The sequence below is a fragment of the Idiotropiscis lumnitzeri genome, chromosome 2 (genome assembly GCF_059441095.1).
Source record: "Idiotropiscis lumnitzeri isolate Australia: NSW breed Sydney's pygmy pipehorse chromosome 2, RoL_Ilum_1.0, whole genome shotgun sequence".
Taxonomy (NCBI): domain Eukaryota; kingdom Metazoa; phylum Chordata; class Actinopteri; order Syngnathiformes; family Syngnathidae; genus Idiotropiscis; species Idiotropiscis lumnitzeri.
Window position 1 is genome coordinate 1,031,477 of NC_142392.1, and position 22,117 is coordinate 1,053,593.

At 47.0% G+C, this 22,117-nt stretch overlaps 5 protein-coding genes across 8 annotated transcripts; 1 reads left to right on the forward strand and 4 right to left on the reverse strand.

The window, feature by feature from the left end:
* The first annotated feature begins 47 nt into the window (after nucleotides 1-47).
* Nucleotides 48-2,572, forward strand: ckap4 (cytoskeleton associated protein 4). Its single transcript, XM_088282051.1, has 2 exons — nucleotides 48-489; nucleotides 1,200-2,572. The coding sequence occupies exons 1-2, from the start codon at nucleotides 148-150 to the stop codon at nucleotides 2,310-2,312; spliced, it is 1,455 nt and encodes a 484-aa protein (XP_088138177.1). The 5' UTR covers nucleotides 48-147; the 3' UTR covers nucleotides 2,313-2,572.
* Nucleotides 2,573-2,950: 378 nt separating this feature from the next.
* Nucleotides 2,951-3,886, reverse strand: LOC148341097 (inhibitor of nuclear factor kappa-B kinase-interacting protein-like). Its single transcript, XM_088282075.1, has 2 exons — nucleotides 3,619-3,886; nucleotides 2,951-3,552 (listed from the first exon to the last, which is right to left on the reverse strand). Exons 1-2 carry the CDS (start codon nucleotides 3,877-3,879, stop codon nucleotides 2,965-2,967), a joined length of 849 nt encoding a protein of 282 aa, XP_088138201.1. The 5' UTR covers nucleotides 3,880-3,886; the 3' UTR covers nucleotides 2,951-2,964.
* A 782-nt stretch (nucleotides 3,887-4,668) lies between these two features.
* On the reverse strand, nucleotides 4,669-6,801 carry LOC148341098 (inhibitor of nuclear factor kappa-B kinase-interacting protein-like). Its single transcript, XM_088282063.1, has 3 exons — nucleotides 6,271-6,801; nucleotides 6,073-6,190; nucleotides 4,669-5,531 (listed from the first exon to the last, which is right to left on the reverse strand). The coding sequence occupies exons 1-3, from the start codon at nucleotides 6,456-6,458 to the stop codon at nucleotides 4,671-4,673; spliced, it is 1,167 nt and encodes a 388-aa protein (XP_088138189.1). The 5' UTR covers nucleotides 6,459-6,801; the 3' UTR covers nucleotides 4,669-4,670.
* A 152-nt stretch (nucleotides 6,802-6,953) lies between these two features.
* arfgap3 (ARF GTPase activating protein 3) lies at nucleotides 6,954-12,060 on the reverse strand. The gene is made up of 16 exons (XM_088282042.1): nucleotides 11,895-12,060; nucleotides 11,294-11,412; nucleotides 10,672-10,744; nucleotides 10,474-10,605; nucleotides 10,321-10,401; nucleotides 10,172-10,244; nucleotides 10,040-10,105; nucleotides 9,794-9,840; nucleotides 9,570-9,724; nucleotides 9,356-9,487; nucleotides 9,128-9,262; nucleotides 8,930-9,043; nucleotides 8,738-8,864; nucleotides 8,242-8,329; nucleotides 8,033-8,157; nucleotides 6,954-7,958 (listed from the first exon to the last, which is right to left on the reverse strand). Exons 1-16 carry the CDS (start codon nucleotides 11,961-11,963, stop codon nucleotides 7,941-7,943), a joined length of 1,554 nt encoding a protein of 517 aa, XP_088138168.1. The 5' UTR covers nucleotides 11,964-12,060; the 3' UTR covers nucleotides 6,954-7,940.
* Nucleotides 12,061-12,332: 272 nt separating this feature from the next.
* On the reverse strand, nucleotides 12,333-22,061 carry pacsin2 (protein kinase C and casein kinase substrate in neurons 2). Of its 4 annotated transcripts, XM_088281928.1 has the most exons (12): nucleotides 21,904-22,061; nucleotides 19,612-19,694; nucleotides 19,382-19,538; nucleotides 18,647-18,882; nucleotides 17,951-18,106; nucleotides 17,709-17,884; nucleotides 17,518-17,638; nucleotides 17,301-17,348; nucleotides 16,399-16,532; nucleotides 15,304-15,462; nucleotides 14,001-14,182; nucleotides 12,333-13,646 (listed from the first exon to the last, which is right to left on the reverse strand). In XM_088281928.1, exons 2-12 carry the CDS (start codon nucleotides 19,666-19,668, stop codon nucleotides 13,534-13,536), a joined length of 1,539 nt encoding a protein of 512 aa, XP_088138054.1. In that variant the 5' UTR covers nucleotides 19,669-19,694; nucleotides 21,904-22,061; the 3' UTR covers nucleotides 12,333-13,533. The 4 variants fall into 4 exon arrangements, with proteins under 4 accessions (XP_088138054.1, XP_088138062.1, XP_088138069.1 ...); XM_088281936.1 differs by lacking the exon at nucleotides 17,301-17,348; XM_088281943.1 differs by lacking the exon at nucleotides 15,304-15,462.
* Between the last annotated feature and the right edge of the window lie 56 nt (nucleotides 22,062-22,117).

Genomic DNA, 22,117 nt, shown 5'->3' on the forward strand with positions numbered 1-22,117 from the left:
CCACCCCAAAGACACGACTCGCTCCCTGATACGCTGCTGCAGCGCCGAGTAAAAAAAAACAAAAACGCAAAAACTTCCTGCATCCACGAATGCAAAAAGGAACCGCACGTCACACTAGTTCTTTCACACAGTCCACCTCCAGCGAACATGACGGCGAAGAACCGACAGAAGAGCAACGCTGGCGAGAAATCCGCTGCGACTTCTGCAGCTGCACCGGTGCACAAGGAGGAGAAACCCCATAAAAGTAATGGCGTGAGCGGCTCTGCAGCCTCCCAGGGGTCGGCGCGCTCCTCCGGGAAGAAGGGCCGCAGCTGTCTGGGCACCCTGGCCTCGCTGCTCTTCTACGCAGCGATGATCGGAGGCGTCGGCCTGGGCGCCTTCCACTTGCAGAAGGTGGTGGAGGAGATCCGGCAGACGAGCGCAAAACACGCCGAAAGCGCACAAATGAGCGCCGAGATGAGCAGCAAAATGGAGGGCGTCGTTCAACAGGTTCGTTGAGATGGCATGTGTCATTAGGCAGCCACGAACGAACTACACCCAGCTTTTAATTGTCTGTATCGTGGCGTTCGGATCGGAGGAGTTGGAGAAGGGGGGGGGGGGGTGTTGCAGACCTCTGGGGTCGTTGAATGCATGCTCCATGTATGGCAAGTCAATCAACTCTCTCGACTCACAGTCACAAAAATTGCTTAGAAAGTCTTCCCAGAATAACGAAAGCTGTTTTCTTTCATTCAGGATCCAGGAAGTTTAAGTGCTTTTGAGTAAGGAGGGAAAGTACTGATACAAAATATTGGTATTGTGCTTATATGGGCCTTATTTTAAGGTATCGGGTACTCATGGAGGAAGCCAATACCCGCCACCAATACTTATGGCATTAAAAAAAAAAAAAATGGCATTTAAAAAAAAAAAAAAAAAAATCTGCCATTGAGTAAGTAATACTTCGCTGTTGGTGTCATATTACGGCAGAATGAATTCAGATACTGCTATCGATCTGGGGAAAAAAGTGGTATAAAACATCCCTACTTTTCAGTGGTCGATAGAACTTTACTTTATCCCCTGCACTGTATAGTTCCAGGAGCGGTTCGGTCTTGCTTCAGTGCTTCAGACCTGGTGCCAAAGTACGAGGCGCCAATGAATTATCCTGTAATTACATTTAGACCTTAAAATGCCTTCCTTAATATTTTGATACTCTTCAACACCAGGTGGCCTCTCTGAAAGGCGTGGTGGACAATCTGGAGTCATCATTGGGCGCCACCCGTGCGGAGCTGGAGGGTGCTGTGACCCGGATGGCGCGGGGCGAGGAGGAGACGCGGCGGGTGGAGAAGGCCCTCCAGAAGCTCCGGAATGACCTCCTCAAGGAGCTCTCCGATGGCATCGCCGAGGTAAAGGAGGCCCGGCAGCGCGACTTCTCCTCCTTGGAGACGACGGTGGATCAGCGTCTGGAGGAGGTGAGCCGCTCGGTGCGAGCCAGAGTGGCCGAGTTCACCGACGCCCAGGGCGAGGCCCAGAGCCAGCTGGCCGACCTGAAGGCCCGGCTGGGCGGCATCGAAGACCCCGCCATGGTCAAGCAGGAGCTGTCGGCCATCGTGGACGTGGTGGCCGAGATCAGGGCGGCCAAGCAGGATGCCGACGCTTCCGCCGATTCCATCCGCGAGCAGATCAACTCGGTGAGGGAGGAGCTCCGAACGCGTAGCCAGGAAGTGACGTCGCTTTCCCAGGAAGTGGAGTCATTCCGGTCGGTGGTGCAAGACACGGTGGGAAGTCTCAAGCTGTCCGTGTCCACCGCCGAGTCGCAAGTCCAAGCCCTCGGGGACCGAACCGGCTCCCTGGAGGGCGGCTTGGAGCGGGCCGCCGAGGGCGTCCGTGACATGGAGTCGAAGTTCACCGAGGTCGCCGCTCAGACGCAGAAGAGAACAGACGACATGGAAGCCCGCCTCAAAGCCTCGGAGGAGAACAGCGATTCCGTCAGCGCCAAGGTGGAGTCGCTCCTCTCCCAGTACGACACGCAGGAGAGCGCGCTGGCCGGGAAGGCCTTCTCCCAGAAGGAGCTGGAGGTCCTGAGCAAACAGCTGGAGGAGCTGCAGGCCAACGTGGCGGTCATGGGGGACTCGCAGGACTCGCTGGCCTCCACAGACTCGCTCATGGCCCGGCGGGTGGAGGAGCTGGAGCGGCTCGCCACCGACGGGGCCGACCAGCACGCCACCAAGCTGGAGGAGCAGCAACAAGCTATCATCTCCTTGCAGATGGCCTTGGAGGGGGCCACCAAGACGCTGGCGGTGTTGTCCGAAGGTCTCGGCGGCGAGGCGCAAGAGTAGCAGCACGACAAATTAAAAAACAAAACACTCTTTTGTTCGTAACTTGAAGTTGCACAGGTAGGACAAAACAAGATGGAGGCGCCGGACTGCTGAGCTGTGAATCAACACTCAATCTGCACTGTTACTTTTTTTTTCCAAACTTCCTGCCTGCGCCAAAGATGTTGTTTTTTTGTTTTAAATCAAAAGCAATAAGCGCTTGTTGAGTACTTTGTTGTTTACTCCATTTGTTTTTTCAATAAAAACACTCTTGTTAACCTCAATATGTCACGTCTCATGTCAAGGAATAAATGAGTGTCATTGACAACCGTCTACTGCCACGAACCACAAGTACAAAAAATGTAAAGTTCCAGGTAATTTATGAATGAACTTAATATCAAATCATCTCGCTAACGGCGCTTTTATGAAGCCGCAGACATGAATACTTTCGGTTCATGGAATCTTTCAGTCCTCCAAACTTGAGGTGGCAATTCGGACGCGACAGGAATGAAATTTATTCCGGAACTCAAATCATCATTTCCCAAAGGAAATAAATGGAAATGCCTTAAATCCAATTGACCATTTTTTTTTTCTTTAAAATAAAAATACAAGTCAATGTTGGTGAACGCATCATAGGTAACACAAAACGGCGGATGCAAAGCTAAAGTCATTTGTTTTATTCTCTCAAATGAATGTCGCGTGTCCATGTTGGCTGCAGTGCGTCGTTAGATTCGGATAAAACTGCCGCCTGTTCAGTAGTGACACTTACGTCTCGCTCTTCGGCCGACGTGAGCTCGTCCAGTGTCCGCCTGAGCTCGGTGATTTCCGACTCCCTCTTGCCGAGCTCCTCGGCCAGGTTTCCCACACGGAAGGTGAGGTCGGCAAGTCGAGGCTCCAGAGCCCCGAAGTCTCTCTTGATGGCACCCACTTTGGGTTTGAGGTCGGCCGCGAAGCTCACCGTGCGGATGAGGCGAGCCCGGCCGCCCTCCAGCTCCCGCAGGCGCTCCGACACGCTGCGGTCGGCGGCGTCCAAGTCGGGGAGGCGTCGGCGCAGCTGCTCCAGGGCTTGCGCGTTGCGTTCGGATGCCGCGCGCAGGTTGGAGACGCGCTCGATGCTGCCGGCCAGCACGTCGCCGATGCGCCCCACCATGGAGCGCTCGGCCCGCGACGACTTCTCCTCCAGCTCCGACACCTGCGTCAGGAGGGAGTCCAGCTCCGAGCGCAGGCCGTCCATACGCCGGATGTCCGTCCTTACCGACGCCACCTATTGGCGAGGGTATTACTGTAAAGTGACATATGCAGGAAGCAGAGGGAGGCGAATTAAGAGCACCTTGTTGGCGAAGTCCACCGTGATGGCGGAGGTGCGCGTCTCAATCTGGTCCACAGCGCCTCTCAGCGTGTCCACGCTGGACCTCAACTCCGACCGCTTGTTGCTCAGCCCGGATGTCCACTCCTTCAGCTGGCCCACGTCTCGCTCCAGGCCCTCCAGTTGGGCCCGCACAGCCTGCTGGCGAGCGCCCACGTCGTCAAGCGTCAGGTGCACGCTTTCGCACTGCAATAAGAACACGATCAGGTGCGAAAAAAAATGCATATGAGCCTGATGTGTTTGTATTAAGAAACTCACTTTTAATGTAATTCTAAGTTATTTTTGCTATATTTACCGTTTCACAATCCGTTGTTTTATTTGAAAATTATGTAATTTTTTTTTCATAGCTTTTTACTTCATTAATGGGGCCGGTGTTGAAATATTTTTTTTAAAATAAAATTAAATTCCTTAAAATTGCAACCAATTACTTTTAAATTAAATGTTTAATTTTGATTTGTTTTTATTAATTGGCCAGTTGAAAATGTGTATTTTTTAATACGTTTGTTTATGAGTGCAATTAATTTGAGATATTTTTAATTAAACTATTTTAGTATTTAAACTGGGAGCATACTGAAGAAAGTTACAGTTAAATCAAGTGGAATTAATGAGTTATACATTAATTGTAATAAAAAAGGTACCATATTTGTTCGTCTTCTTGCATATTTGTTCACCGAAATGGACACTAGATGGCGCCGTTACTACTGAAATTCAGTAGTTACCCGGACTATTGCACATTTTTATTGTATAATAAAAGTGTTAAAAAAAAATCTAAATCAAACTTGTTTATTTCATAATTTATTGGTAAAATGTCAATGCCATCATGTGTAACGCCTGCAAATGACCGGCACCAGTCCAACTCACCTGCAATGCTAATGAGGACAAATTGAAAATTTAACTTAGCAGAGAAAAAGATTGTTAAAAAAAAAAAAAAAGTTTGGACGTGTTTACGCAATGAAGTAAAAAATAAATCCAGAAATGCTAGAGATCATCCCTTCCTCTCGCTTGGAGCGACATCATCATTGTGTGACATCATCCTGAGGCGCTTCCGCTGGCTCTTCCCACTCTTCATCCGGCTCCTCCTCTTCCTCCTCATTTGTCTGCCCTCCCCTGAGCACCATGGTGAGTTCGTGCACGGCTTCACGCACCACCGCCAGCTCGCTTTTCATCTTGAGGATGGTGCCGCGTGCCTGCAAGGCGTCTATTTCCTGGCGCATGACGAGGATCCGGTTGAGCGTCTTCAGCATGTTGTCCTCGGCCGAGAACACCTGTAGCGTTACCTCCTCCATTCGTGTCTCGGCGCCGCTCAGGTCGGCGCCCAGCTTCACGATGGATCGCAATGCCTCCTCCACATGGGGGAACTGCTCCTCGCACTCCTTGGCCCGTGGCAGGTGCTCCCGCAGCTGGGCGCTAAGCTCCGCCTCCTGGCGCGCCAGCCTGTTGATATTTTCATCCATTTTGTGGATCTGTTGGGTGTTCCAGTCCAGCTGCGCCTGAGCCCGCTTGGCGTCATCCTCTTCGGCACGCTCCATAGCTCGGGCGTTCCTCTTAGTGCTGTCCTCCAACTCTTCTAGCTTCTCTGCCAGCGACTGGGCCCTGCGCTCAGCCTCATTCACCCGCTTGGTGGCGCCCGCGTGGGCCTCCCGCGACTCGGCCTTGAGGGAGGCCAGCTCGGAGGCAGCGGCGGCGAGGCGCTCCTGCCAGGTCTCCGTCACGTTGAGGAAGCGTGCGTTGACCGCCTGCAGGTCGTCAGATGCCGAGCTGTCCTGCACTTGCAGTGTCGCCACGGCATCGTGCAGCGCCGAGACGTCCCTCCGGAGTCCGCTCGCTGGAGAGACGGTGGAGAGCGCGGCCTGGAGATCGTCTTCGGTGGCGGCAAGCTGCAGCCGCAACACAAAACAGGAGGGCCGTTTCTCAGGGAGAGCTCAAGCCAGGAATCCACAGAATTGTTTGGTGGTAGGGTACCAAAATGGCAATTGGCGCAGAGGTAGGGTACCTAGAGGGTGGAGCTAGACACACTTCCGTCTGTTGATTGGTGGATAACGTGCACTTTTAGTGTAATGGAAATCTGACGCCACAAATGTGTATTTTGGTGTCCTATTAAATGCAAAAGCGAACCTCCTTTTTCTGATGAAGCGTTGTGCTTTATATCCCGAAAGTGTCCGCCAGGAATCCACTTCGGTACGGAATTGTTTGTTGAGGGGGATAACCAGAATCTACGCTAGCAAATCTGACCAATCACGAGACAGCATTGTGTCTAGCGCCCCACTTTGACCTGCTGTGTTCATACACATCTCATATTCTGATGCCCCAGTGGTGTTTTTCCGATCTTTGTAGCTCTTATTGTGAATTAATTAGCTCTAAAGTGGCATTTACTCATGTCAAGTTGTGCATTTCCATACTGTTGAGGTGAAAACGTACCCTTTGCGTAACCCTCTCTACTTGTTCCTCCAGGCGAGACAAATCTGACGTCTTTCCATACAAACGTGCAAATTTTTCCTCCGTTTGGGAGAATCTCGCATTTTGCTGCAGCACAGTCCTGCAACGAAACAAAAACATAAGACAATAGATGAATTGAACTTTAAAAATAATAATAATGTACGAGTGTTTTGAGCTTACCAGCTGAGTGCAGCGCAGACCGCAAGCGAAAGTATGCACAAGATGCATTTAAGGTCCAAACTGGAAGTTTTGGGAGGCGTGTTGACACGTTCACGCTTCACTTTTGTGTCTTCGTCTTGTTTGTTTGCAGAATCAGGAGCGACTTCTTCACTTTGCTTTTTCTTTCTTTGCTTCACCTCACCAGGCATTTTTAAGCACTTAAAAACAGCAGGAAAGGCGAAAACTCACCAATGTTCTATAAAGTATGACACCCAACGTTCATAATATACAGACAAAAGTGAAAGTGGGATTTCAAGTCGCTCCTTGCAAGTCGATTACTCCATTTTCTTTCACCCGGTTGCGCTTGAAGAAAGCTGCTTTCATGTACCTCTCGTAAATTCCATGAGTCCTAATGCGACAACTCGAGGGAAATAAAACTTTCCCAGTTATCGCTGATAAACACACCCAAACTACTGTCGATAACTCACATAACCGACAGCAGTGAATGCAGGACCAATTTCGGAAGAAAACATCAGTTTTATGCTCCTATGTTTCCGAAACTACAATTTTCCCACACTAACGGACAACCATTGAACGCGTCAGGCAGCCACGTAAGCGGTTGCCAGCGTTCGCTCACGTGTTGACACAAGAAAGGGAATAAAAGCGCTCTTCACAGGCAATCAAAAAGAAATCAACGATTACAGTTTAAGCTGAAATGCAAGCATTTTTTTATTTTAAATGTTTCCCAAAACATTTCACTTCAGTTAACACAACTTCAAATACATTCAAGCAAAAGCTTAAAACATAGAAAAACATGTAACTATATTGCTCCACAGTAAAGCAGCATAACGAGTTATGTTGGACGATTTTGGAATGACGTAGCAATGACTCCCTGTATGAACACTTTAACAGTACAATAAGATCTAGTGATTAAAAAAAAAAACAACAACTAGATCATCGATCTTAAACTAAACTAGAGTGGCACCGTCTACCTGTATAAATGCCCAAATTAAAGATTTGTGTCAAAATGGGCTTGGAAAGCAAACAAACACAAAATCAACAGCAAATCCCCCAAAACACTATTTAAATGGTCTAATTAAAGAAAAATACATCCCACTTTAGAGTGCAAAACTGCAGCAGTTCCTCTCAAGCACTAAGCACACTTCATAGCTTTTAAATATCTTTTTGTGCATTTATGGGAAATAATATACTCTTTGTATCAATTTGATATTGTTGAATATTGGCATATATGCTCAGCCAAGCAAAGCCGCACATTTCAAGAAGAGGGTGCACAGGTTGCAACCCCAAAAAGCAGCACAAATATTAAGACTGATTTGTTAATCATTCATAAAGAGCTCTTGGAATGAGCTTGAGATGAACTGATGAGGCCACACGATATACTTGAGAGCACTTTGGGCATAGAAAGGACACTTTGTTTTATCTTAATAATCACCACCATCATAATAACCTTCATAACATACGCTCCTATTGTATTTACACGCCAAAAGCAAAACTATACACAAACTTCTGCCTTCACAAAGATAATAATGAGATAACTGTCTTTGTAAAGCCTCATTTGTTGATATGAATAATGTCTCCAGTCGCCAGTCTAAGTACATAAAGACGTCACCTTGAATTTTTGTGTATATTTCCCATGATGTTGTGAGGAGTTCATAGTCGTGATTCATCCTTCAGGAGCTGTAGTGGTCCTAAAAAATTTATAAAAAATTAAAATGGGACATTCGGGAATGCAAATGCATGTTAGACGCCGACCAGTGGGGACCTGGATGGTGTTGACGACGCCGCTGGCCATGACCGAGAGCTTCCCGGCGACGTTGCGCACTCCCATTTTCAGCTGCGACATGTCGGGAGCGCTCGGAAGCACGTTGGTTAGGCGGTACGAGCTGGCTGCAATTGGAAAAAGACCAAACAGGCACACACGTGAACTGATTAACGCGACCGTAAAATGATAAAGCAGTCCAAGATACTTACAAGTCTGCTTCTTCTGATCATCAAACAGGTCAGCTGAACTTATAGCAGAACTCCCGGCGAGTCTCTCCAGGCGCGACCTGGCTTCGTACTGCCAAAAACAAGCTTCATTTTTAAACATTTGATAGGATATCAATTCAACTTATAACTATTTAACCTCTGAAAATATGAAATAAACTCAAAAGCTGTTTAGAACAAGTCAAAGCCATGGCGAGACGATTTAGGAAGAAACTAACTTGAAGAAAGGCAACAGATTCCCCATCAGCAGCTTTTTTTAAAAAAATGAAAATTAAAAGAAAAAATATATAATATGACGGGCATGACAAATCAACAAGGTCAAGGCGATTTTAGCCAATCATTTACTTGTCTAAAGACATGGGCCATTATGAACCTAACCTTGACATTCCAGCCAATCAGAGACCTGGTACATGTCTTTTTTTTTTTGGCAAAAGGCACAAATGTCAGAAGAAAAATATTCTCGCACACAATCAATCTGTACCTCGGTGCTGTCTTGCTTTCCAAAGTACATATCCGAGGAGATGGCTTTGACATCCTCGCCGAACTTTCTTCGAGCTTCTCCCGTGTCCATGACGGGTGCTGGGTCTGCTTTCCTGCGTGGGGCGGCCCTAAAAGCAGACTTTGAAGCGTTTAGTCATCACGATCGAAGGAAACTGAGTGCAAAAGTCCTCACCTTTCATCAAGTGAGGTGATGACGGACGTTGAGAAGAAGTCCGGTTCCGCTCGCTTGCTCCATCTGGATGAGAAAAGGTCTGAAGAGTTGCTCTGGTCGTAACGGGACAGGATCCTGAAACCATCAAAAAAATAAATACATTTAAAAAAGAGTCAGCTTGTAAAATACCAAACGTGAACGCTTTCGTTCGTATCCTACCCTGAGCTGAAGCTTCCTTCGTCATCGTCTTCATCGTCGTCTTCTGTGAAACGTGCCAGTTTGCCGGTCCTAGCCGCCAGGGGGCGCTCCTGCTGGATGATGTGCATGTCGGCCGTCACAGAGTGAGACACTCCACTGGGGGGGCGGGGCGAGAGAAACAACTCAACTATTTATGGATCACTTTCAAAACATCATCTGGCTGCACACCAAGTGCAGAACATGGAGCACCTCCTGACGTTGAGCCCCATTCCGAGTCTTTCGGCTTGCTCCCGCTTTTTCCCGTCCAGATTTTTAAGCTTTTGCTCGTCCTTTTTCCTCTGCTCCTCTAGGTTTTGGTACGCCAGACGCATGGACGGAGCACTGACAGGGAGCACATCATTCTTTCTTATATTAAACACTGACGGAACACAACATTAGGTACACAATCCAAGCGCGTCCTCACATGGACTCCACGGTTTCAGCGTTGTTCGGCTTGTCGCCGGACACGTCCTCTTCTTTCTCCCGGCGCTTGTCTGCAGCTTGTGCTCTCTTCTGCAGCTCGTTGAAGCTCTGACTGCTCACCTTCTGAGCGCCCAGGCCACCTTTCTTGGCGGCCATCTGCCAGCACAAAAGACACAAAAGTCAGGCAATAACATAGCATAACATGTGAGCTGGATGCGGATGTACCGTTTTCTTGGCAGTGCCGGGCTTCTTCTTGAGAAGCGACGAAAGTTCTGGAAGAACAGGATAATGTTACATAATGCATTGAAGTACTTCTGGAGCTAGCAAATACTTTTCACGCCGATTGTTCGACGGCTAAACCCATCAATAAATCGGATTTTTTAAAAAAATACTAAAAAAACGGATTTTCTATCATTTAAGAAAAAATGTGCACGTGAGGTGCAGTCCGTTGAGTGACAAGTGTACACAAACCTGGATTGGCCTTTGGGGAAGCACTCAGCAAATCCACACTAGGGCCGTTCTCGGCGTTGCCTGACACTTAAACACAAATTAATGAGACACGTGTACATAATCGTAATCATCATGAAACAGAAGCTCCAGTACCATCTTTCTGGTTGCTTTGTATCTCTGATGCCACATAGCTGAGGCTCATTTTGGCCATATTCTCTGGAACTTCCTGTTCATCAAACACATCCACTTTCTGAGTGCTGTTTTCATTAGAAATGGTACAACAGTGGCTCGGGTCGTGTTACCTGCGAATGGAGACTGAAGAAATCAACATGCTTCTCCTCTGGTGACGCGCACGGTGCAGAACCGTGACTGTCCAACCAAAGCTGTGAAGACAAAATGCGTCAATGGATACATTACAACATCAATCAATATATTCACCAACGTTTTATTGCTACCTCCGTGCCGTGGGTTCTGGTGGCGTAGGTGGCTTGCGTCTTGATCTTATCTCTGTACAGCTGAGCGGCCCGGCTGTTGTATTTGACGTTGGCGGCGCTGGCCGTGGTGCCGTGCTGGTTGAAGAACGACACCTAGACGGGAAGTGAGGTCAGTACACCGTCGTTTTGGGCTTCCTGTTTGCATGCGTCTCTGCTCACCGCGCTGGCGTTGCCTCCCACTTGCATGCATCTCAGCTGGTACCATGACCAGTTAAAATCCAGCTCTGTGGACCTGTTGCAGATCATCAAAGAAAATGAGGATGCAGGGAAGGAAGGAATGAAGAATTATATGGAAGTGAGAAGGGAAGGAAAAGAGGGAGCAAGATAAGGATTAATGTTAGGAAGAAAGGAAGGAACGATGGAATGAGGAAGGATAGGTGACGAAAACTAGGAAGGGCAACCAAGATTTGAAGCCCAGTCTAGCTTGATTTGAATTCATGTTGTTTTGTTGTCAAAGTTTATATTTTGGCAAAAAAAACCAGAGAGAGGCGTCATATTCATTCACAAAAATTAGTACATTTGAGTACTGGTTTCGATCCCCAGGTCACACCAACTGGAACTGAACAAATGTGAAAGGCCCACCCCGATCTAGGATCCCGTTTTAAAAAGCTACTTTTTGGTTTTTGGACATCTTTGAAACCTAAACCTTGATTGGAACTACTAAAACTTAGACGTTCATTTCGGAAGTCTTAATTCAAAGCACAACACATGTAAACGAAATTCAAATGGCGCCATTCTGCAGTGCAAAGCTACTTTTTGTCCAACGTTGTGCAGTACTTACCTGATGAAGGACAAGTGCACCCCTAGAGACCTGTGTGTTCCAGAACAGTCTATACATAGGAACACGCCGTAGGTGATGCTGGCCCAACTGGGATTTTTTGCCGAGCAGTCAAAACAAGCCTGGGAACGAAAAAACACAAAGTTCTGAGGATATTTAATTGAATTCAACTTTAGACAAGACGTCCAAACCAATAAAAGCTAAGCAAAGCGATAACAGCTGTTCTTCACAATCACGGAAGCAACCATTAAATATACGTAGAACTACTCATCATTTTTTTTTGGCATTTTATTCATTTATTTATATGTTTGGGAGGAGTGAGAACGTTTGGAACGAATTCAAAAACATGAATAAAACTGTCAACATACAAGCTACCCAAATTCGATTTTCAACTACCTAGCATAGCATGTAGTACACCATTTACTCTTCCCAAGTTCGTTCTTGATGCACATTCTCAGTAAATGTACCCAAGAAGCACAAACACAACCGCTGTCTCGTTATTTCAACTCGTCTTGCAAACTTTTTATGCTAGCCGTCACGAGTCGACAATGCGACGTGTCAGACGTTGACTTACTTCCTTGTTGAGAGGCAGGAGAAATCTTACCTTATTCGTGGGAACGGAGCGAAGTCGCTTGAAAATGGCACAAATGTCTCGCTTGCTGGGTTCCACCATGATTCATTACACGTGTGTGAGGTCACAAGACGGCAAGAAAATACATAGAAGCGTGATTATGTTGAATTATATCCGAAGTGACGCGTACATTTCGGGAGTGGGGGGGGGGGAGGAGAACCTCGGTCGATTGTGATTGGTTGAAAATGACACGTGGCTATGTTGTTATGTTGCGACGTTTTGTGGGTAATGTAGTTTCGGAAGCTAGGCGAAAACGTGTGGAACTGCTTCATTAATACATTTTCCTAAGACTTTAACATACTTTTAACTGTTTTATTTTATTTTATATCTTATGAGAGCAATCTCTTTCATTTAGACTCAAAGAATCCAGCAAGTTGTATACACTAATATAAACAGGGGAAAGTCAACGCATTACTGCAATAAATTCATTTATTATGTTATGTGGGACAACATTTACAAACATAAAATGTGCAAATGAAGGAGTGTGGGCGTCCTGAAAACTTGGAATTCATCTTTGCCGCATTTGGAGGCATCAGGGTAATAATTCTTTTTTGGGGGGGGGCATCATGAAATCATGGATACATAATGATCATGAAGAATGTCTCCCAGAAAGGCAAGGCTATAATCATAACCAATTTTATATATATATATATATATATATATATATATAAAACATCCGTAAAAGCTTATGGAATAAGGTCTCATAAATCAGTAACGATTCGCATAGTAGCTTACCAATTGTATGATTTTGGCCACATTCCAAAATGGAAAAAAGAAAAATCACGTCAGAAACTAGGAAAATAACATTAAAAAAAATTACATTTTTGTACAAACTGATTCTCAGGCAGAGCATTGGAACAGAACACAAAGCACTTAAAGGTATCATAAATTAACAATTATCAACTTCCTACCATTCCAAAGCCTGTCTCATTAACATGCGCCGATACGATACCATATTTGGCAGCGGTTGCATGGCGTTAAAAACAAAAAACGGAAAAAAAACAACAACAACAACAACAACAACTTCCATGCTTGAAACTGAGGTGGGGCTTCAGGCCTTCTGGAAGATATTCAGTGTTGAATAAAGTGAAAAAAAAATTATAATCTAGCGTAGAATCAAAAGTAGAGAGGATTGCATATAATCAGGTCAGTGGTTGAAAGTACAACAACAGCAAAGAGTCGGTGGACAGATGAACAAAATACAATCAGTGAGTTTACATTCAATTGCAGAGCCAAAGGAGACGGCCACCCCGATGTGACCCACATGAGGGCACCACTGGACTGAACTTTAGTCACGTGAACATTACCCCCCTACCACACCCCTAATATCTCCCTTTCTTCTGAAAGTTCATAGTGGCTTGCGTGTATCCAGACATTTCATCAGGCCCAGTGTTTACTGCATTTAACTGGATAAGCGTGAGACTTTTTCTTTTTTTTGTAACAGTGTCAACAAGTGTCTTTTAATGCCAAACTTAAGTGATCCTTCATCTTGTGAAGGTCTAACGAGGTCCTTTTGGGGCGTCATCCTTGAGACTCTCAGATCGCGCCACACAAAGACACGGACACTTGCGAGAAGGCCACCTTGACCATCTACTTGACTCACTTGTGGTCATTATTGGATGTCCTCAACATAGTTGGCGGGGTAGAGGCCGATCTGCCCGTCCTTCAGTCGACCTTTGCACCAGCCCTGGTCGTCCTCCTCGCTGATTTTGGTCAACTCGTCTCCTTGGAAGAGCAAAAACCAGATTGGGAGATTGACAATAGTCCTTATGAGTTTGTGAGGAGTTTAAAATGAGAAACTGTGTGGCAATAGTACTGTTAGTGGAACTCCGGCTCCCTCTAGTGGTACACAAAGTAATCATTGCCTAAATACAGTTCTGTTCTATTTCACTTTCTTCTATAAAATGGTTTGTTTTCAAACTCGTATGACGCACATTTTTTATTTAACATATTTACAATACATTTTAAATTAATATTCATGTACATTTTTCATTTTTATTCAAATGATTTAATGGTGGCTATATTAAATATGTATTTCTATTAAATTATTTTAAGAACCACTGACGCAATGAGATGTACCCGCTTTGAAGGTGATCTCATCCTGCTCCTGGCCCTCGTAGTCGTAGAGCGCTCGGACGGGCACCGACACTACCGGGGAGGCCGGCTCGTCATCGAACGGGTTGCCGTCGCCGTTGGCCGAGAAGGGGTGGGCGGTCGTGTCCTCGTCCGACCAGTCCGGTGTCCTCTCCGCACTGCTGACGCTGGGCACACAATACCAAAGGTCATCGTTAAGAGCGAAAGACGTAACGTGAGTCGGTCACAAGAGACGAAAACACCATCACATGGGAAACCGGACGAATTCGCTGAGCTGGAAATCAACCATGCTCGACACGGGTCAAAAAGTGGCAAATGCGTAGGAAGATGAGACAAACAGGCACGTGGAAACAAAGTCGCAAGCAGATCACTAAGGCGGAGGTGTGATTGGAGCCAGCGGAAACCTTTGGGCGACCACCACCGGAACGCCCGCCAGCACTCAAAACAAACAAGTAAATAAACAAACAACATGGAGGAATTATTTACAGTCAGATCTGTTATCGTGTCAGAAAGTCAGTAAAAGAAATTAGCTCAGTAAAAGTCGAATCTTTCTATTTTTTAAACCTCAATTTTGTATTTAATTTGAACCTGACTTCAGTCAGCCCATGTTTGCAATTTTATTTTATTCGGATTTCCTTTTAATACATTTAGATCCCACGTTGGGTAAAAAAAGAAAACACACCCACAATGCACCCTTGTTGTTTATGATTCTGTGTGTTTGGCTTCTGGTTGTTTACGGGCTGAACTGCTTATTCATGACCACTTGTGGAATAACACAAAATGGCTGCTGCCGAGTTTTAGTCTCAGATCTGACTGCAAGCTAAGACTACGTTCAGACTGCAGGCAAATGTCACTCAAATCGGATTTTTTAAGCCTTTATGTGAGCTGTATTTTAAACCCAACCACTTCATCAGCCATGTATCAGATTTCATTTTAATGTGACCTCCATCTCAACAGCCAGGTTGCCCGTCATCAAAAGCACACATTTGGTTCACATAGCAGCCCGTCTGACTTCACAATGAACATGTCATCATAAAATTGCATTTTTAAAACCTGCAGTCTAAACGTAGCCCAAGAGACAACAGCGGCACTGCGACGTTCTGCGAGGTCTGTTAGGAGTGGAGGACACACACGTAGACGTAACCAGGCTGCGTGTGTGCGTGCGGCACTGTGGGTCACCATGCACGGCGCCGCCTGCGGAGGGACGCAAAGACGGAGGTAGCCAGCAGAGTCCATCGACCCAAATAAAAGAACCAGACAAAAGACAAGTGCAGGTGCATCCACCAACGTTTTCACTTCCTCCTTTTTGCCACTGATGTGGTTGAGCACGGGCAGCGTCTCCTCCAGCACCTCCACCTCCACCTGCACCTCTTCGTCTTCGTCGTCGTCCTCGTCCTCGTCGAACGGGTTGAAGCCCGCCGGCGCCGCTTTCGCAGGCACAGTCAGGCTAATGGTGCGGGACACAATGAGAGAGTGCATGCTGAGCAGGCCACACACACACACAAACACACGCGCACATGATGATGACCGTTTTCCACTAGGAAAGCTCCCACTTTATCCCGCTGACTCACTGACCATGCAGATAGCTCCTCCCTCAATCGGACGTCCAATTGCAGCTCAGCATCCCCTGACGGGCTGAGGGGAAGCCGCTTCATTCTTTCCGCCGCTAAATAAATCTTGTGACCAAAAGAAGCTTTAACCGCCAATCTTCAGCAAGTGGAACGCTACTTTACAACATTTCGTACAACCTTTTGGCAATGTGCTGCCCCCTATTGACCTGGAGTACGAAATAAAACAATAACTAAAAGGTACGCGCACTCGAGTGAATCCTGCCAAGTTATTTCATAAACACGGCTCGTCCAAAATGTAACTTTGGTCTTGTTGCAGTCAACAAAGCGGACTCGGCTTTAAACACACATAGAGGTCAAATGTTTCCCGCGGCCCACATTCCTCATGTTAACTCCTCTCGTGCACTTAGGAAATAGGACTCTCGCATGGATTCGGAGTGAGCACGTATGGCGAGCGGGGTTATTGGAGTTCATTTTCTAGTGCAGGTGTGTGAATTTGTCTAAACCAAACATTCCAGCACCTTATCGTCGTGCAGCGTGTAACAGCGATATTTCCACATTGCCGCTTTGGCACGCGTTCAACTATGCACCAAAAGACGTCTTTCCCAACAAACTGCGACTGCAAGTGTTTGCGGTCGCCGGGGAAACAGCTGCACAAGCGCCGCGTCGCACCCCGAGGAGCGCGTCTTACGTAACCCTTTGTGCGCATTCCTGAACAGGATGTCGCCATTTATGGTTCCGAGATAAGCTCACGCGGTGGAGGCGTGTTTGTTTACAGAGAACAGCCCCCAAAAAAGCAGAGTTGCAACATGTACCTGTCGTTGTTGGTCTTGAGAGGCTGGACCGGTTGGTCGGCTCCGGTTTGGCTGATGCCCGTCAGCGTGACGCCCTCGGAGGACTTCTTCGTCCCCCGCCTGCTGAGGGTCCGGTTCAGGTCTATGGACCAGTCCTGTGACACACAAACACAGCGTAACGTCTTGTGTAGGAGGATATTCTGTCGTCACACTTTTCAAAAAAGGCTTTAAAAAGTGCGACATTGACACCAAGCCAGCGCAGTGTACTCCAAACCAATGGGGGCAGCAGATTGGATGAGCACAAGCGGGTACTGATTTTTAGCAGCTTAAAGTAGCGTTTCCCAACCTCTATTGAGCCAAGGCACATAGTTTACAAAAAAAAAAAAAGCCGTCCGCCACCAGATGTGAACCCGGGAGTCCATAGCCCGTTTCACACTGCTGTCGTCCCGGCAAATTTGCCACATCAGAGGCGGAACAGTTGACCGGACATACCTCATCAAAGCGCGACAGTGCACATGCACAAAACTGCTGCGGCTTCACGCATTCGGATAATTAGATGCGTGGCAACCCCACAGGCGCCTAAGCCTGTGACAGTGGGCCATCAGCCAGCAAATTCAAGCAGGAAAAAAAAAATCCATCTTGGATGGCCAGTGTGAAAGGGGCTTTATTCCATTTTTTGGCCAGATTTGCTCGGAGTCCATTAGGACGCTTGGCTTCGCTGCGGTATCACATGAAATTCCCCGACGGGTGAGTGAGCTTGTGTCCTCCCAACACCTCAACACGCACACGAATCAAAGCAGTAAGGAGTTGGAGTGCTTAACGTGAATGAAAAAGGATCACCCCACTCTGCCCACCCCCCCACCCTCCCTTTTTTTTTCATGGCCGCCATGATACGAAGAGCGGTCATCCCATGCAGCACTCACTACAATGGACCTTCTCTTAGAGGGGCGAACGTGGGACCAGTCCAAGTTCTGGAGGAAAGGGAAGGCAGGTGCACAACACGATTAATGTGGACTTAGTAAAAGGCAGCAATCGTCCGTATGGTAGATCCTGCAAGTTCCCGGAAGAGCTCCCCCCCCCCCCCCCCGCTGCCAAACATCACAAGTGAACAACATCATTGAGAAAGTTGCAGCGTGTTACCTCAAACTGAGGCCAGTTCATTGGCATGCCAGGGCCGTGATTGGACCGAAACCATTTCAGGTCCTCCTCGGCGTCCGTGGCGACGATCGTGTCTTCCAGCGTGTGGTAGATTGTCTGGTACCTAATGAGAAGCGTGTCAGTTTTTTATTTTATTTGCTAGCAAGGTGATTGTGGGCGAGCGGCGAGCCGACTTGTGATTGGTGGAGAGGTCCAAGTGCTGCTTGACTTCCAGCAAGAGGTCCTTGAAAAAGCGAATGCGCTTGTCTTCAAACTGCTGCCACTGCTCAAACACCTGCTCCATGTTCTCCATGTACTGCGGCGTCAGCTTGTCCAGCTCCTCCAAAGACTTCTCGTAGCGTTCCTTTGTCTGGACAAGAAGCAATTGGGGCGTTGACGGAAGCCGTGACGAGCTTCGGCAGCTTGAGGCTGTTACCTTTTGCGCCTCCTGCTGGCACTTCTCCACCTTCTCCTGGAGCTTCTTCTGCGCTTCGGGATTGTTGTTGCTCTCCAGCTTGCTGTTGGTCTCGCGGCTGGCCGCCAGCTTCTCTTCCTTGCAGGCGGAATGGTACGACTTCTTCATGGTTTCCACCTGGGAAATTAACTTGGTGTGTTCATTTGAAGTTTTCCATTTATTGCGATTGTGTAAGGTGGGTGTTATGATTAATAATCGACAAGTTGACCAACGGCATTCATTATTATTTCCAATTTTATGTCCAAACATGCAGTAAACTATTTGGACAGTGTGCACTGTTTTTTTTTCCCAGATTTTTTTCCCCCTCAATATGGGGATTTAATATGTGATTTTTTTTTTTTTCCAAGGACCTCGTCTCATGTTGTATTTTAACAAACGCAAGCAATAAATAAATCTGGGAAATCTCTTCCATCTTCGGTCGTGATGAATGACGTCATCGTTTTTTATGATGGGTGGGCATTGCGCTTCCTGTCAGCTGCACCTTGCCAGAGTCTGGATGCTATTTGGCGACAGAAAAAGTACCAAGAGGCTTGGAGAGTGCCGCGGCAGCAAGTCGCGAGCACAATAGTGAGTCAGTAATCACGTGAAGTGAAGCGAAGCATCGAGACGGGGAAGTCACGGATGACAAAGTGAGTGTGTGACATATCCGCTGCGTACCTCTTTGAGCTTCTTGGCCCAGGGTTTCTGCGCCTTCCGGAAGCCGTCGTCGGCCTCCTTGGTCTCCTTGAAGCCGCCGATCATCTGCTTGTGGTAGGCGTCGCGCTGCCAGTTCTTCAGTTTCTCGTAGTCTTCGCCCATGAGAGCCGCTTTCACCTCCATGTGCAGCTCGCTCACCTTCTCCGCCTCCGTGCACAGCGACGACCACGCCCGCTCCAGCATGCCGTACTGGGGGCCTGGCGGACGGGAAAAGTGCGACTTCGGTCACGTGTCCATGGAAATGAGGACGACGACCACGCCGCGTAGACATGAAATTTTTTTTAATTCATATTTGCTACATCAATCAATTCATTTTAAGAGTGGCTTTGTTACTTTTTAAATTAGTTCTTATTTTCTCAAAAATGCTTCATTTAAGAATTATTGTTTTTTTTTTTTTTTATTTTGTATTTGTGGAGCACAAGATTTTTAAAAGCTTCACTAATCTTTGGTACGGCCATACAGTAACACCAAAATAAAAACATTTAAAATAAACCACAAAAGCACAAGTACCAAATTAATTCACAAAGACCAAAACAAAGGAAATTTTTAATTCTTTTTCATTTTATAAACATAAAATGTCACTAAAGTTCGTGTTCACTATGACAACCTTGCCTCTGACCACAAAAAAAAACAAACAAACACATACTGAGATGCAACCTTACGTGATGAGACTCTTTTTTTTTTTCCCCAGCCTACCTTTCTCTATGAGTTGCCTCCAGCGCTTGCCCCACTCGGTCAATTGCTGCGCGTACGACTTCTCGATGCGCGCCCGCTCGTGGATGCAGGTCATGAGGTCGTTGCACAGCCGGTTGCCGTCGTCCACGCGCTTCACCGTGCGCTTGTAGTTGCCCACCTGACAACAGAGACAAATCACAGCTCAGTGCCGTCTTTCGCATTCAGGTGCGGTCGGTCAGGCGCCTCCTCACCTCCCAGAAGCTGTCGCTGGACACATCAATCATGGAGTCGTCGTAGGAGCCCGACATGGCTGCTGCCGTAAGTGACAAGTAGCCTGGACGCATGCAGGGGAAGGATAGTTTGAAACCAACTAGTAGCAAAGTGAACCAGGCCGTATTACAAGATTACTCTTCAGAATGTGTTCGGCGACACTTCCGCTTCCTTCAAACCACAGACTTGTCTCTGTTTGCACGCCCCCGCCGCCCCCCACCTCCTTCTCTCCTGGTGTCCATCAATCGAAAAGCCTCTCTTTATTCCTCACATGCACGTGTTCCTTCTCGCTGCAGCTGCCTTGCTCACATCCAAGACACTTCCTCGCCAATTTTCCGCTTAATTCGAGTGTTGATAACAAGTATGCAATAGAAAACTGTGACTCCACACGCACATGCTTGCCAAATGGGAGCAGACCGTCTTTCCGGAGAGGATGCATATGTATATGTGTGTGTGTGCGCAGGGGTGTGTGTGTGTGTGTGATGCTGGCTGGTCAGTGACCCATGGTGCGCTGGCCAGCCTGCACAGTGGGTGTTATTGTGGCCACATGATCAACTTGTCCATACCCACTACACACACAGGCCGTAGATATACACACACACACCCCCACGCACACCCCCACGAAAGAAAAGTGATTGTAGAAGCCTACTCTACTCCTGTGTACACGTCCGACCTAATCAATGGCCAACAGGAACCAAATGTGACTTGACCCGCGAGTGTAAATACAGTCGTTGACTCAGCAAAGGTCTGAAGTCCAGCAAGGAAAATTCTACACGGTGAGAAAATGCCATAGAGAAGGTCGAGGTTGGTGACACAGTTTTGCGAAATGTTGAATCCCATCAGTGCGGCTCTTAATTGAATTACCCTCCAAAAATTGGCAGAGTTGTGCTTCATAGATTGTGAAGCTTAGCCCTGACGTAATCAAACATAACAATGATGGCTACTTGAGGCCCGGTGTCATAAGCCCGAAGGAATTTTTGTGGACTACGACCAGGAGATCCACCTGGGAAACTTGAGCAAGTTCCCACGTTGGCGTTTGACATAAGCAAAAACTTCAATAAATGAAGGGAAACAAGATTAGATGGGCAACTGAGGCCCAATCAGACTTGATGTGAATAATAAAAGTTGATCTGAAAGAAGCACCACGGGGTATAAAAAAGAAATTAAAATAACCAGGAGGGCAAGTTACATAAGAAAAAAATAAATATATATTTTATCACATTTAAGAGGAAGCTCTGTTTCCACTTCCTGCTTTTGTTGTACAAAAGGCCGAGCTGATCCGTCCAGAGACGTTGCAAAATCCCAGAAACACCGAAAAGTGCATGTTTTCATAACAGGGCAAGGTTGTGACCTCCAGTTTGTGGCGTGTCTCTCTGCCCCTTTGCAACAAAATGCCATTTGTTCAGCGCACATTCAAGCATTTTCCATGCGCTCGCCAGAACCTCACCGGGAAACAGAATAGAGGCAAACTCAGTGTTACATAGAAGGGGGTGGGGGGAATCATCGTGCTGGTTCTTTCCTGGGGAGGCCCCAACTTCTCCTGTGATGCATTTGATTACCTTTTGGCACATTAACAACTTTTGCTGCCTTTCATTAGAAGACATGCACGAAAATACAGACATTTCACTATTGTTATTCTTCACATTACCAGGAAAAAGGAAGTAATTCTTCCCTAAAAAAGGAAACCTCAGGTTCCCAAAATGTTAGGAGGAAAACCTCAAAGACATTATTTGTTGATGATGGTGCAGATGTTCCGAATGTTGTGTCCGGTGAATGTGAAGCGAATGGAGAGTGGCAGTGCGTGTGGTCGTTTGTGCGTGCGAGCGTGTGTGTGCGCGCGCGCGCGCGCGCGCGCGCGTGTGTGTGTGCGTGCGTGCGTGCGTGCGTGTGTGTATAGGGGGGTGACAGGACATGAGCAGGAGTTGAAGCTGCCCCGCCCTTCAACGTTCAACTAATACTGAGAATGATTATTTTACCATAAATTTAACACTTTTAAGTCCGATAAAGACAGACGGCAGAACGCCCGAGTTGAATCAACGTCATGTCTTCCAAGTCAAGTTTTAACACTCATAATGTCATCCAATGTCCGCACATTAAATTTTATGACTGACTTTCATGCGCTATAGGTTGGAGTTTAGATAGACATTTTTTGTAAAATGTATCGCAACTCAACTTTATCTAGTTAGCTGTGCCCTGCTCACTTCGGTGTTAGCAAATTAGCCACCGCCGTTAAAAAAAGTTAAAATGACTCTGCAAGTTCGCTGTCCTCTCACCTTTTACGGGTTCGCTCAAATCGATGAGTTGGTGTCCAAGTGGTAGCTTAAAGTCCGCAGTTGTGCAAGTTTCAAGAGTTTTTCACCGATCCCACCAGTGAGCCACTGGCTGACACCGCCGTCACTGCCCCAAAATGTCTTACAACAGATCCGGTTATGAGCAATATTCATTTCAAAATAAGACGACTAGCAACGCTTGTTGCGTTTTATCAAT